Raw genomic sequence first — 13180 nt, 5'->3', positions numbered from 1 at the left:
GTTGCCAAATGAAGTAGATTGTTCGTGGCTTTCTCATCTTTTTGTTCTTTATCAACTGACTGTCGGCGATGGTTTCCAAGCTACCTTCCTCGGGGAGGCAACAATTGAAAGGATGAGCAGGGCTCGTTTGGTCATCTGAATGGAAATAGATAGATTAGAAAGGCCGAAATCTTGAAAGAGATAACTTGAAGGAATGTCATCCCTTTAAATACAATTTAATTTGATGAAGAATGAGTGTGGTCTCAGCAGATAAATGGATATGAAGCTGAGAATAGCCAGTTGTACTACCTGCGATTTTCCCACTTTCAGTGCTGCTTGATTATCAATTTCGCCAGGCTTAAGTATGACCTTATACGGTCCATACATTTTCATCAAGTACATTTTGTGGCACTCTAAGATGCCTGGTTACGAGGCTTACGCCATGCTAGGATAGACAACTGTTCGTGTTATGTCGTAACTGTTTTATCGGGCATGTTCAGTTTCTGTCTATACTATACCCAGTTCCCCGGATTCTATATTCCGAATATATTATGCTTTAAGACACTTGAATCGAGCTTATAGCTCCAGTCGAAGGTGAATTGTCGCATCTGCGCACATCGTCTTACCAGAGGTTTTTCATTCAAACGAACAAGACTGCCCACTCTACAAAACCAGTCTGAGACGGGAAATATGAGTGGTGATTCTTCTACAAACACTGCTTTTAACAACACGCTACACCTTCGATTCAACAACTTTCAATGAATAGTTTAAAACGGTGCAAAAAAAGACCGCTAATGTTTCCGCCTGCCACGTTTGGTAGAGTAAATGTTTTTTTCCAGTTTTCGGTATTTGAATGGGTTTTTATTGCAATGACTCCAAGCTGGCAGGTAGCCTGTGAATCATACCTTAAATCTATGGAAAGTTTCACTTACTGGGAGCATTTAGTGGCCCGTAAGAAAGTGCACTCTTGGGGGAGGCCATTATATTTCATACAAGATTTGTTGTTAAGTGACTTTGCTGAAGAGTGGCTACTCCTCATGAACGGTCTCCCCTTTAGACACCCTACTAGGACTTAACTTATTCAATTTTGAGTCTGTTCTGTGGCCGTTTAAAGAAGGTCACTTACGAGGATGAGTGAGATGGTAATCCTCTTTGTTACAAGTGGCGTCATTCCTTTTGATATAAGCAACTGATAAACTCAACTAAAATGTTATTCGTTCTAGTTCTCTGGTGCTGTGCGTTTCGCTTACTGCTTGGTCCAACCCAGCAACATGGGTAGGAGAGCTGACCTATCTCTTGCTAGAGTTTCGCGGGCGGGACCAAAATCAATATCATGGATAACTGCAGGTACTGTCGTTTGTAAGGAAGAAATTCTAAGGCATCGTGCCTGTTGACACCTTCACCGCCTCACTTGGGGAATTACAAAAGTATCGGGTTTTTAGTGTCGGTCAGTTAGCATTCTTGAGTTCATTAGCTTGGAACAAGTTGGTTGGTCTGAATAACGGTTAAAAGTGTCCATTAATTCGGACTTCTACTCTTGGTTTGAATTTAAATCACTTCCTTGGACTGAAAAATCACCATGGTGTTTCCATTAGCAGTCACAGAGCCTTAGCATAAGAGATAAATCATGCGCGGTTGTCTCTTGCTCAACTACGCTTACAATGGCATAGATTTTCCAAGCCAGGCCGGTCACCTCCGACCACCCTGTCAACAGGAGGCGTGGATTCCGACCGAGCAACAAGGTGGTGTTCGAATAAGTTGGCCTGGTAGCTTGCTGCTTGAGTTGGACACCAACACACACGTCCACATCACACGCGTACACACGTAAACCCGAATGCAACTAACGTGTAATTATAGGTCGTCGACTTAGTCACTCGGGGCTTGCCAAAAACTGTTCGACACGACGTCGCGCCGATCTGTCTGCGTGCGTTCGTACATGGATGTGCAGCTTACAGTGAACGAACAAGGTTTCGAAAAGAAACAGCGGCTTCTGTTTGAGCTACATCGTAGTGAGCAAGATCGATTTGACGTCGAGCTGGTTGCAATCGATATTAACCAGAAAGCGTGGATTGTGGTCAACAGAGATTAGATGTAGAGTTTGTGTAAATCAGCAATCACAGTGACGTAACCCGAAGACCAGTTTCCACTATTGGCAAAACTATGTAAGGAACACGCTTTAAATAGCCTGTTAACATCAGTCCATTATTGAGCTGAATCCACTTAGACATGGGTAGCATTGTCTTATTTCAAGAGAACAACGTTAAAATTAAGTGTCTTCCAGAGTAACTGATGGTTTTTTGTTTCCAGTTTTGGTGAGGAATGCGACGGCTTGTCGGAATCACGGAAACTGTGCCTGGTTTTGGCACCGGTCCAGAGGATAGGCGACGAATCGTGATAAAACGCACAACCATATTTCCCAATCGATTGTGCAGATGATGCATTATAGCGGTTGGAAGTTTACCAAGCTACAAGCAACCTTTAAAGGAGACTTTCACGCACACTTTCCTTTCCAGTTTGACCAAATAAACAACCGGCAAATGTGCTGACAAACTTTATGAGGCATCATTTTAAGGAGAATATTTTGCCTTCCCGAGAATTGTTCCAAATGAAACGTACAACATATTTGTGGAAAGAAAGTTCCAAAAAAAACACCCATTTGGTTCTTCCGTTGCAAACTAGTGATCAACTCTACATATACCTAATTTGTTTTTAAAGGACGAAATAAGATGGATAGGAAGTGGGGGTACCTGACAAGATACAAAGGCCCAAACGGATGGGACTACTTATCAGCACCACTAATATTACTCTAACAAACGAAACATTTTATTGTCCCAGATACCCCTTCGACTGTAACACGAGACAGTCAATATGGAGTATATTTGGTAGCCGGTAATGAGAGCTAATCAGAATACTTTTCAGCAGCTATTGGCCGAGTAAATGTGTTCAAGCCACTGGCCGGAAGTTGGCGGATTTCACGAGACGCGCACTGCTGATGATTCCCAATAAATATGAAGCAGCTATATAATGCTTCTCGAATTTTCACGATAGACTGGCCTTATTGGCAGGTGGTTAGGGGGGCGATATGGCTGAACTGGTTAGAGCGCGAATTTATTGACCGGAGGATCCGTGGTTCGAACCCGACCTCTGCATCTCGACTTCCCCTGCCTAGGCTTGGGCAACCTAGCGGTATCCTAGCCCTCGTGCTTCCTTCGGGTAGCATGGCAGCTAAGCGCCGAAAGGGTGTTGCAGCTGAACGATTGGCAGGACAAAACTCAAGTGGGTATTCATTTGAAGCATAACACAACTGAGACATTCAGTTAATTTTACCGGTAGCTCGTTCACATACGGAGGCTTGCGTTTTGTGTCTGCAAGCCGGACTGTACTTTCGATGCGGAATTGGTGTGACAGCGCAAACTGTTGTGAAGGGCACTTCTGCACTCTCCTGCACTTTCTACTGGGGGGAACGGCAAAGTGAGACGAATATGTAAAGAAAAACTTAAGTTTCCCCAACCCCACATATAATTAACATTAAAACCGGGACAAATATCTCAGATAAAAGAAGATAGTTGGGTCTTCTGGCGCATATTAAATGGTTAATAGCAGCAGCCCCTACCTGAAACTCCAGAATCTAGGGAAACGTGGTAACTAACTTTCCTAGCGAGATTTTGCTTTTCAGCGTTACGATGATCGTTACGGATAAAACTAGTCGTCCTCGGAGGTGGACAGGAATCATCCAAGTTAAACAATACTTCGGTCGCAATTCAATTTTCAGACGGGTTTGGACTTCGGCATATTTTTTACAGGCACCGAGTGTCGTATCCGACTGTATGGAGGTCCAGTAAGCTTCCTCTTCATACCCCCCCCCAGTGTGAGCTACAACCAATAAACAGCCCTATCTTATGGTTCAAAATCAGACATTTAAAAGGGTAAAAGAGACGCTGGACAAAGATTATAGAACTTGATGGTTAAACTAACCGTAAATTTTCTAACGAGGGGTCAATTTATTCAAAATGTGTCTCTCTAACCTGCCACGTGACCAGCGCATATTCGCTGGTCTTTCAGCGGTCTAAAGGGTGGAGAAATATATCGAGTGGTAGTCACTTTGGGAGGGAAGCGTCTGTGATCTAGGGATGTTAGGGCAAATGCATAGCCTATTTCAGAAGAGTTTTCAACCTCTTATTCTAGTTCCAACATTGTAAATTCTCTTCGGAAAGCTTAGAAAAGGACAACGTAAGTATATCAGGAAGATACAAAATACACACAAGATATGGCACTGTTACTGAGTAGGTACACTGCTAAAAATCGGCACCTGAGCCCGAAAAGTACTTAAAATGCGTTTTCTCATACATCCTGCCACTCTGCTCATAAAGTTTCCGAATCACCGCATGTAAAATACCCTTTCAGTAAAACGTTTTTGTCAATCTGAAAATGAAAACAGGCTCCTCAATGTCCCAATTTGTAGTAGCCCGTCAAATCATCACCGTTTCCATAGGGTCGCATGAACACTTTTGAATAGAGTCTCCGTTGATACTCCTACCACATAAGCTAGCATCCCCTGAAGGATGGGCCGTCGGTAAATCTCATAAAACACTCAGGATGAAAAAGTGGTTGAAACTTCTAGCGTTTTCGACACTTAATTTGCCATCCCTATAATCACCTCAATTGACCACTTGTGTGTATAGTGCAGTCACTTCAGCCCACCGTCGAACAGCGTGACTTGCCAAAGCTGATCAGTTTTACAGCACCGGTATTCATTGGCTCCATCCTTTATCCAAAATTCTATTCAACAACCGTAAGCTTTGGAAGCCACAGCTTCATTATTGGCCTGCAAAGTCGTATGCTCGCCCGTCGCCATGACATACAGGGAAAGAGTCTACCTCACTCAACTCCAACAACGCCACTTCGAACATTTTCTCGTGCCTCATTAGCAACCCATCCCGTTTCAGCGACCTACGAAGTTTAGCTAACTTGCCTCTCCCAAAATGCATAATTTTCGATCCTTGACAGAACACATTTCACATAGTCATAATCAAAATCATCTTGTCATCGTCGTGTCTTGTTCAACGTGACCATTCATCCGTGTAGGTCAGTCGTGCTTGCAAACTAAAAACTGTCACTAATTTCATCTTAGTACCTCCGTCACAGGCATGCTGAGGACAATTATTCGGCACGTCCCATAATTATTTTGGAAAACACTCCTCAAGGAGGCATTATCCAGCACAATAACAGAAGTTTCTCTGAATTGCTAGGATGGAGTGTGTTGAGCCTTAACTAATACCGTTTCCTTTGATTTTCCCCAAATATAGTGTCATTGAATGGGGAGAATTGTGAATATCATATCTTACAACACACGACAACCGTCGACATTTGACACTAAATAAGCACTCAATGGTTTTTCTTGAAAGAATCTTCGGTTTGCTTAAACTTTGTTAACGAAGCGTGGCTTAAGCTTACTATGTAGGTTTGTCGAGTACTGCAAACGCTTCGTGCCAAGAAAGATGATCGTTCAGCTGTAACACCCTTTCGGTACCTAACTGTCATGCCACTTGAAGGAAGCTCGAGGGCTGGGATACTGCCAGGTTATCCAAGTCTAGACAGGAGTAGTCGAGTGGTGGATGTCGGGTTCGTACCACGTACCTTCCGGTCAGTCACTTCGTACTCTGACCACTAAGCTAACTCGCCCAAACTGACAATAATAAACTGTAATTTGCACAAAAATCTACGAGGGCCCACTTGACAGCTGAGAAGGTCCACCAGGTTCATATCCTCAACTTTAGACTGGTCCCTTTGGTTTCGTTAGCGAAGTCCACACACAAGATATGGCACTGTTACTGAGTAGGTACACTGCTAAAAATCGGCACCTGAGCCCGAAAAGTACTTAAAATGCGTTTTCTCATACATCCTGCCACTCTGCTCATAAAGTTTCCGAATCACCGCATGTAAAATACCCTTTCAGTAAAACGTTTTTGTCAATCTGAAAATGAAAACAGGCTCCTCAATGTCCCAATTTGTAGTAGCCCGTCAAATCATCACCGTTTCCATAGGGTCGCATGAACACTTTTGAATAGAGTCTCCGTTGATACTCCTACCACATAAGCTAGCATCCCCTGAAGGATGGGCCGTCGGTGTCGACACCCATTTATTCAATAGCTAATCTTGCAGCACTATCTATGGCGTTTGTGGAAGTTGGGCTGTGAGAAGTTGTCTTCATGTATGATCCACATAAAGCAGTTCAAAGTTATTTCGACGTTATGACCTGAGCACTCAGTTGGGTGGTGTGCGGCCGAACGCATTCTTGATATCCCTTACTTGCTACTCTTCAAAACCGGGTAACCGGGACACATTTCAACCCTCGAGCTTCAACCGGGTTATATGGTACATTTCCTTGGCTATTTCACTGTTGTTCGAGCAGCCAAACCTCCAGAGTTCACATCTTTTTTTGAGGCGGTCTCCAATATCTTGGCCTAAGTAATCTAGGTTTGAGTGGGGATCCGCCTCATTGCACTCTCTACGGGCTCACGGTCATGGTTTGATTTGTTTCCGAAACCCATCAACTTCAGCGAGGTTTTATGATCGAAAACTGACAGTAACGCCATTCAGCTTACAAGTATCAGGCAGCACATTTATGTTCCGAGGTCAAGCAACAATCACATGACCCTCCCCACAATGGTTGTTTTCAGAACGCACATGTAACGACGCATTGACACATCCGAATCTATTGGTCTGACCACAGCGATCTTCACTACGAAGGTGATTACAAAAGGCAGCTAACCAGTTCCCATATGGATAAAATCTGCCAAAGAATGGTCGATATGTGTTTTGCACAAATCTTGGTCATTTCGTCCACTTCGTTCTTCTACGACTGAAGCTGACCGTCGGGGGAATTTCTTTGATGAGAGTTGCCAAAAAAACAAGGGGGAACCTGGGGAATTATGGTTCACTCAGAATTTCACAGCGTACTTGGAGGGTTTACAATCAACGCTATATAGTCCTGAGCCATTCAGCCTACGACTTGAATCTGTTTAGGCAGCACTGCTATGAAGCATCTGTGTCAAAACTAGGGTTGCTGCCTTTGATGACGCTGTTGTTTCTGGTGCATCTGATGCTAGTAATGATGCAATGATAGTGACTAAATTCCATCGTCATGTTCCTCATATTGAAATTCAAACTAACTTCTAATCCAGAGCACAAATAAGCCTGCAACTAGCAAGTACCTCTCTCTAAGTGACAAACTACTTCCCAAGTATAAACTGTATCTCAAACACCCGTCGCAAGGATTACCTAGAAATGTACTGGAAAACGGCTGCCTTCAATTAGTGTTCTGGTCTCGCATTCACAAACGGTCCATCTCCAGTGGATGGAGACCTAAAGCTGCCACCTTGACGTGGTGGTCGGGCTTCAGTGCTGCAATGATCCCGCGGGCTACACTGGCTGGAACTTCGTTCCACAAGGTGCAACCATGCCAGGAAGGCCAAAGGGGAGCAGCCAGACCAAGAGCAGCGAGACCCCGTACTACGAGTAATCGTGCTACGAGGCGGTCTGGGGGTAAAGTCGTACTGTCCTCTGCGACAGGAGTGTGAAGGCAGTAAGGTGTTTCCCCCAGGCGACCAGCATGTCCATATTTATGGAAGCAGCGATGCTGCCTTCCCCCGAGGAAGGACGGGTTAGAAAAGGTCGGCCCCAAAAACCGCACACTCCGATCGCCCAACGGTTGACCGTGACCGCCGGCGCATTATCCAATACGGTCGAAATACTTTTAAAACCAAAGAGCCCGGTGCTGCTCAAAAGGCACCTGCTGTGCGCAGCCGCATCAGGAATGAGACAGTAATGCCTTATTCCCTGCGCCCTCGGGTTAGGCCAACTCCCTGCAGCCGAGCAGGTCAGACTGTTGAGTCGTCGGCTCCGGGTAGGGTCCTCAAAGAAAACCACACATTTTCCCACTGCCTCGTGGGTCAGACTTCTGAGTCAGAGGCTAGGGTCAGGGTCCCCGAACGAAATCCCACACTCTCCCACTGCCTCGTGGGTCAGGCTTTTGAGTCAAAGGCTAGGGTCAGGGTCCCCGAACAAAACCCTACGTCATCCCACTGCCTTGTGGGTCAGACGTTTGAGTCAAAGGCTCAAGGTGGGGTACCTCAAACAAACCCCCTTCCTTGGCCTGGGCAACCGGGAAGTATCATTTGCCCGCGCAGTTCGGCGTCCACCGATGTCTCTCCCCAACCCCTTCCCACTGCACAAGCATCTCCAGTGGTCAGATAAACGCTCTACCATCGTCTGTGCGCCAAAATTTGTTCTAGAAACAATGCTTCACTAAGACTAGCTATCCAAAAAAACAATGGACGAATACGTATTCAGACTGCTTCAGAGGATTCAGGTGGCAAGCTTCCTCACCTACTCTCAGGTAGACACCCTGAAGAAACGTATGTGGTTCGCTACACACGGTGACTTGTTTGTGTTACGTTTGTTCCGTTCTGCTATTTACACGAAGCGCCCACTAGATGAAACTTGTCGACCTTATGCATCATTCCCTCTGACATGCATGCGCCCTGCAAGTCGACAAATGGTACTGGAAGATGCAAGCTTCAGACCCTACACACAAAGTAGTTTTACCGCGCAAGCATGCGTCTTTACAACTTTTGACGGGACCCTGAATAAGAAACAGGGCCTCTGGTTCAAATACGAAGGCAGCATCAAGACTAAATCATTCACCCATTCATTCAGATGGATTATGATGGAACCAAAACAGCTAGCTTATTTCGGCCAGTTTAACTAGCCCTAGTGTACTTTTTTATTCGACGGTTTGTGTTACTGTTAGCAAACCATAAGAGACAAAACAAGGCAAGGATTCCGTGTGATTAGTTGAATTTGCTTCAGGCCTCTTTTCAGCATCCCCGAAGATGTTAAATGGCCTACATCAATGGCGCTACCAGTTGACCTACAGGAAATCCCCAAGTAAGGCTGCTCAGACAGTCAACAAGATGTCTGGTAGACGGCACGCTTGTCTGGGGATCTATTCCCGCCCAACCTATAACATCCTTACGAGGGGCGCCACTTAAGGCTCCCGTGAGCCAGTACCTTTATTATCTGTTGTAACAAAGGTTCCATGAGCATGTTCTCTTACATCGAACTCCAAGTTTCCTTGTGAATTTCACGTTTACTTCCGTAATTTTTTACTTATCCTTGATGAACTCATCCTCGCACATCAGAAGACTGATATTCTGTTTTCTGTCTTGTAATACCTATCTCATTTCACAATATACATCGTTCAAGGTTGTACGCCGGCTGGGGTACTGTAAGGACGTTCACACTTAGACAGAAGAACCACTAAACTCCCCAATGAAAACATTTAGTTCAAAAGCCGGACCGTAATGCAGCGGGTTGGTGCTCGTATACAACTACAGTAGTACTATGGTACTACAGTAGCAAACATTTTTTCGAGCTATTCACCACACCTGTTTGAGCCACCGGATTGAAAGACCACGAGACTGTGTCCGTCAGAACTCTATCCACTGACCAGCATGGTATGAGGAACTCTGTGGGTGTCAAAGTGAAATCCCTCTAGTATAATTCAGTGGGTCACAGGGGTACACAAGCCACCACACTGAGGTAAGGTCCATTCTCTTTACAGCGGATTGTTCACGCCATTTCAAGGAAAATTGGGAGTGTAGAGCTACTGAGGGATATTACAGAGGTCCGTTGTGCACCACCAAAATACGGCCTTAGGATATTTCGCACACGCCTATAAGGCACACAAAAACTTACCCTCAAAATAAGAACGAGCATCCTTTCCTGTTCCGTAATTTAAGGGTAACTCCAGTTTCAGACTAGAACTGCAGCTGCTCTTATCGAAATGCGGTACATCTCCAACACTTCCGACAGCACTGCCAAATTGTTCTAAATTCGGTGAAACAGGAAAGCCGAAAGACGACGAAGTAAGTTGCACTTTATCTGATGATACTTCATTGGTTTCGGGGTGTGACCCTATCTGACTATTTCCTGGTGGAAAGTGGGGATAAAATCCTGAATTTGAATAAGAGTTGTACGAGGACCGGAAGAGGGATGGGGTAAATGGACTGAAGTCAACAGGTTCACACTTTGTGGAATAGGTCTCGAGGCCGGGGCATGAGAGGGGTTTTCCAAGAGCACTGATGAAATCAATTGGCTGCAGATGGTCATATCGGGATTCACCATTGTTTGAGTGTCCTTGAGAAGTTGCATTTAGATACGCATGCGGGTCAAAGTCTGCTGATAAGAACTGTCGTTTCCCATTACTCACGAACTGTAGCTCCGATTGCATTGTGTCAACATAGAGCTCTCCTGTTTGAGTGTCATTAGGGGTTGTGCTGTATTCCAGAACTGGTTGTAACATTTGCCTTTTCCTTTGATTTTCAACAGGGTTTTGGTGAGGATACATATGGATTGCGGTAGAATTTTCCGGAATATAGGTATCATTCGAGTGAATCCGTGGTGAAGGGGAGCTCCGACGTCCGGTTAGTGTCAAGTGTACCTGTTTGGATTGGATAACCCACGTCCATACGAACAGAAATTAGTGACCAACCGGCATTCGACGGAAGTTAATCGTTACCATAGATGAACGGTGCAATAATAAAGCTACAGAAATTACCTTTCTGTGGTTTGCTGGCCTATCGTGCTTTTCACACCCCTTTCCATGCTGTAAGAATTTCCAAATCCGACCAATGAGAATGCGGTTACTTGCGCTCCACCACTTTTGATTGGTTCAACGCATCCAAATGTAGCACACACACAGGCGTGACAACGACGACGTTCGACATGCGGCCAGTTGCGACTGCGTCAATGGGGTGGATTGTATCCACACTCTCCGGTGAAACGACTCCACAATCTCCGTATGTTGCTAACTTCCTCTGAGACTAAAATTCATGGACAGTACCCTGAAAATAAGGTGAGGTGCATTGCTGCCAGATGATCCTAACCTGACAAACGATCAAGCTGCAAACACCGGGAACCAGACAGTCGAGTGTGGCCACCGTGAAGCTTCTTCGACGATACCGGCCGTAAATGGCAATGAATGATACCCAGAAGCTGGAATATCTCCACCGATTTACCGACACCTACCACCAATAATACCGAAAACAAACTACGCTCAAGTTGATTTTTATTCTGGAATAGTGCTGTGGTATTTCGCTCTCACTTCAGAGCAACTGCCGATTCAGGTGCAGCATAACAGCTTGCCCCGAAGATCAATTGATAGACGCTTGCAATACCTCCGTTTTCTGGTGAAATGTGAGCCACTGTACAGTTTTACGTGACCAAAAATAGGTCGCCACGAAATTCAAATAGTTTCTTGCTGAAAATCAGATATTCTTTTCTGTCACGCCGATCGACATCTCAAATTACTAGCCACTTCCCTTCATTTAACTAACTTTTACATTGGCGCTGAAACGAATAGCCAACTTGGAAACAGTTCTCCATGAATAGTCTGGGATGTCTGCTTCTTTCTGAGTGGAATATGTTTACTGTACTCAAAGAACAGCTGAATGAGTCTGTAAGGGCGAGTGGTCCAAAGATGAGATTTAGTTGAGGCAACCCACCTTAAGCCTTAGAATCAACAGTCTTACCCACATGGCAATGGAAGGGGACTCTACCCCTAGCCTATGACCCAAAAGTCTGAACCGCAAGGAGGCGTACTTTTTGGGTTTTCTTGAAGGACTCTTACTAAAGCATTATTCTCTGACTCCTGCTGCTGTTCACAGCAGGTGCTATTTCAGCAGCAGTAGTCCCTCCAGTTTTGAAAGTATTCCGACCGTACTGAATGATGTGCAGGTGGTAGCGATAAAACGTTGGATGGTCGAAGTGTGTCCTCTTTAGGATCGACCTTTTCTAATCCGTCATTCCTTGGAGGAACGCAGCATCGCCTCCTCAATGAATGTGGACATGCTGGTTGCCTGAAGGAACCACCTTACTTCCTTTCTTGATCCTTCCTGAGAAGACAGCACGAATTAACCTCTAAACCGCTTCATAGTGTGATTAACAAGGGGATTCATTTCTCTTTTTTCGGAATGCTCCTCTTTGGCCTTCCTGGCATAGCTGAACCTTTAGAAACTGAGTTTCAGACACTATAGCCCACAGGATAATTGCAGCCCGACTACCTCATCAAGGTAACAGCTTTAGGTCAGGAGTGAAGCCAGACGAGACAAACAGATCCATTTGCCGTCAACGCACCATGAGGATCAGCACCTCCAAGGCGTGGCCCTCATTCACTTATCCTGCCTATCCCCCGTAGACAAAGCTATAGCGGTTGGAATCAACGCTCTTCGGCGCACCGGTTTGTGAGCTGAAAAACCGGAGTGAAGTTTGTAGAAAGCCCTTGTAACGAAAATCTCGTTTTGAGTCGAACTACAGTGTTTACTTGTGAATAATGTGTTGCAGTAAGCTTTTCCGGAGAAAACTGTTACTTTGCAGATAGGCAGAGGGAAATTGACTCCTACTTTTGTGAAAACTTCTACTAAGTGTTTATTTCTTCTTTACGGCATAGAAAAGGTGCTGAAAATTCAATGCAACCTCTTGGAAACAGTCGTAAGTATGAGCAGCACTTTGTTCCATAACTCAAGTGTCAAGGTCTGTCGATATGAACATACGTATTCTGCTCCTACCCTTCCGATCTTAAATGGCGCAATTGTTGACCAGATCTAGTGTTCCAGAGGTTCACATTAAGTGGCTCGCATGACCAAGGCCCCCAAAAATAAGTTTTATTTGGTTACTCCAGGGACAATAAAATTACGGAAATCTGTACCTCTCAAATTGAGAGCAATTACCAATAAGGTACTCCTGGTTGTGTGTACTTACACCAAAGATCCGTGGCCGCTTTCTAGGCCACTGAAATTACGACCTGAATCTTGCAACAACGAGGGAACCTGAAGCTGATGATATAATTTTGCATGAATGAAGAGACTCCACAACAGAGTTAATATGACTGACGAGTTGAGCGTATGATAACTTGATCAGGAAAATTAAACAGACACAGTATTCTTGTGCTTAGGTGAATTAGCATTAAGAAAGGTTGGAGATACACAAGGTAGCTGGTGTGACTAGAATGTTACTGTAGGTACTGAATCACCCAGAAATTGCTGAAATCCATAGCAGTGAAACCACACGGTGTGATATTGCTCTGACTCAATAACAATGGCCGGGACGCCAGGGATGGGAACCACTTACCGTTTTAATC

The 13180-nt window shown here is 44.9% G+C and overlaps 2 protein-coding genes across 2 annotated transcripts in view; both read right to left on the bottom strand.

Moving 5' to 3' along the window:
- The window catches only part of T265_02183 (hypothetical protein), a gene marked incomplete at both ends in the record, with an annotated part of 17692 nt that extends 7302 nt beyond the window's left edge, over positions 1 to 10390 (bottom strand). Inside the window, 2 exons of the mRNA XM_009166357.1 lie at positions 61 to 135; positions 9739 to 10390. Of these exons, the coding sequence (XP_009164621.1) occupies positions 61 to 135; positions 9739 to 10390 (727 nt within the window). The remainder of the gene's footprint in view (positions 1 to 60; positions 136 to 9738) is intronic.
- Positions 10391 to 10685: 295 nt separating this feature from the next.
- The window catches only part of T265_02182 (hypothetical protein), a gene marked incomplete at both ends in the record, with an annotated part of 32282 nt that continues 29787 nt past the window's right edge, over positions 10686 to 13180 (bottom strand). Inside the window, one exon of the mRNA XM_009166356.1 lies at positions 10686 to 10859. Within this exon, the coding sequence (XP_009164620.1) occupies positions 10686 to 10859 (174 nt within the window). The remainder of the gene's footprint in view (positions 10860 to 13180) is intronic.

The sequence above is a fragment of the Opisthorchis viverrini genome (assembly GCF_000715545.1).
Source record: "Opisthorchis viverrini unplaced genomic scaffold opera_v5_25, whole genome shotgun sequence".
Classification (NCBI taxonomy): Eukaryota; Metazoa; Platyhelminthes; class Trematoda; order Opisthorchiida; family Opisthorchiidae; genus Opisthorchis; species Opisthorchis viverrini.
The sequence above is the reverse complement of the archived record's forward strand: the minus strand, read 5'-3'. Positions and strand labels throughout refer to the sequence as shown.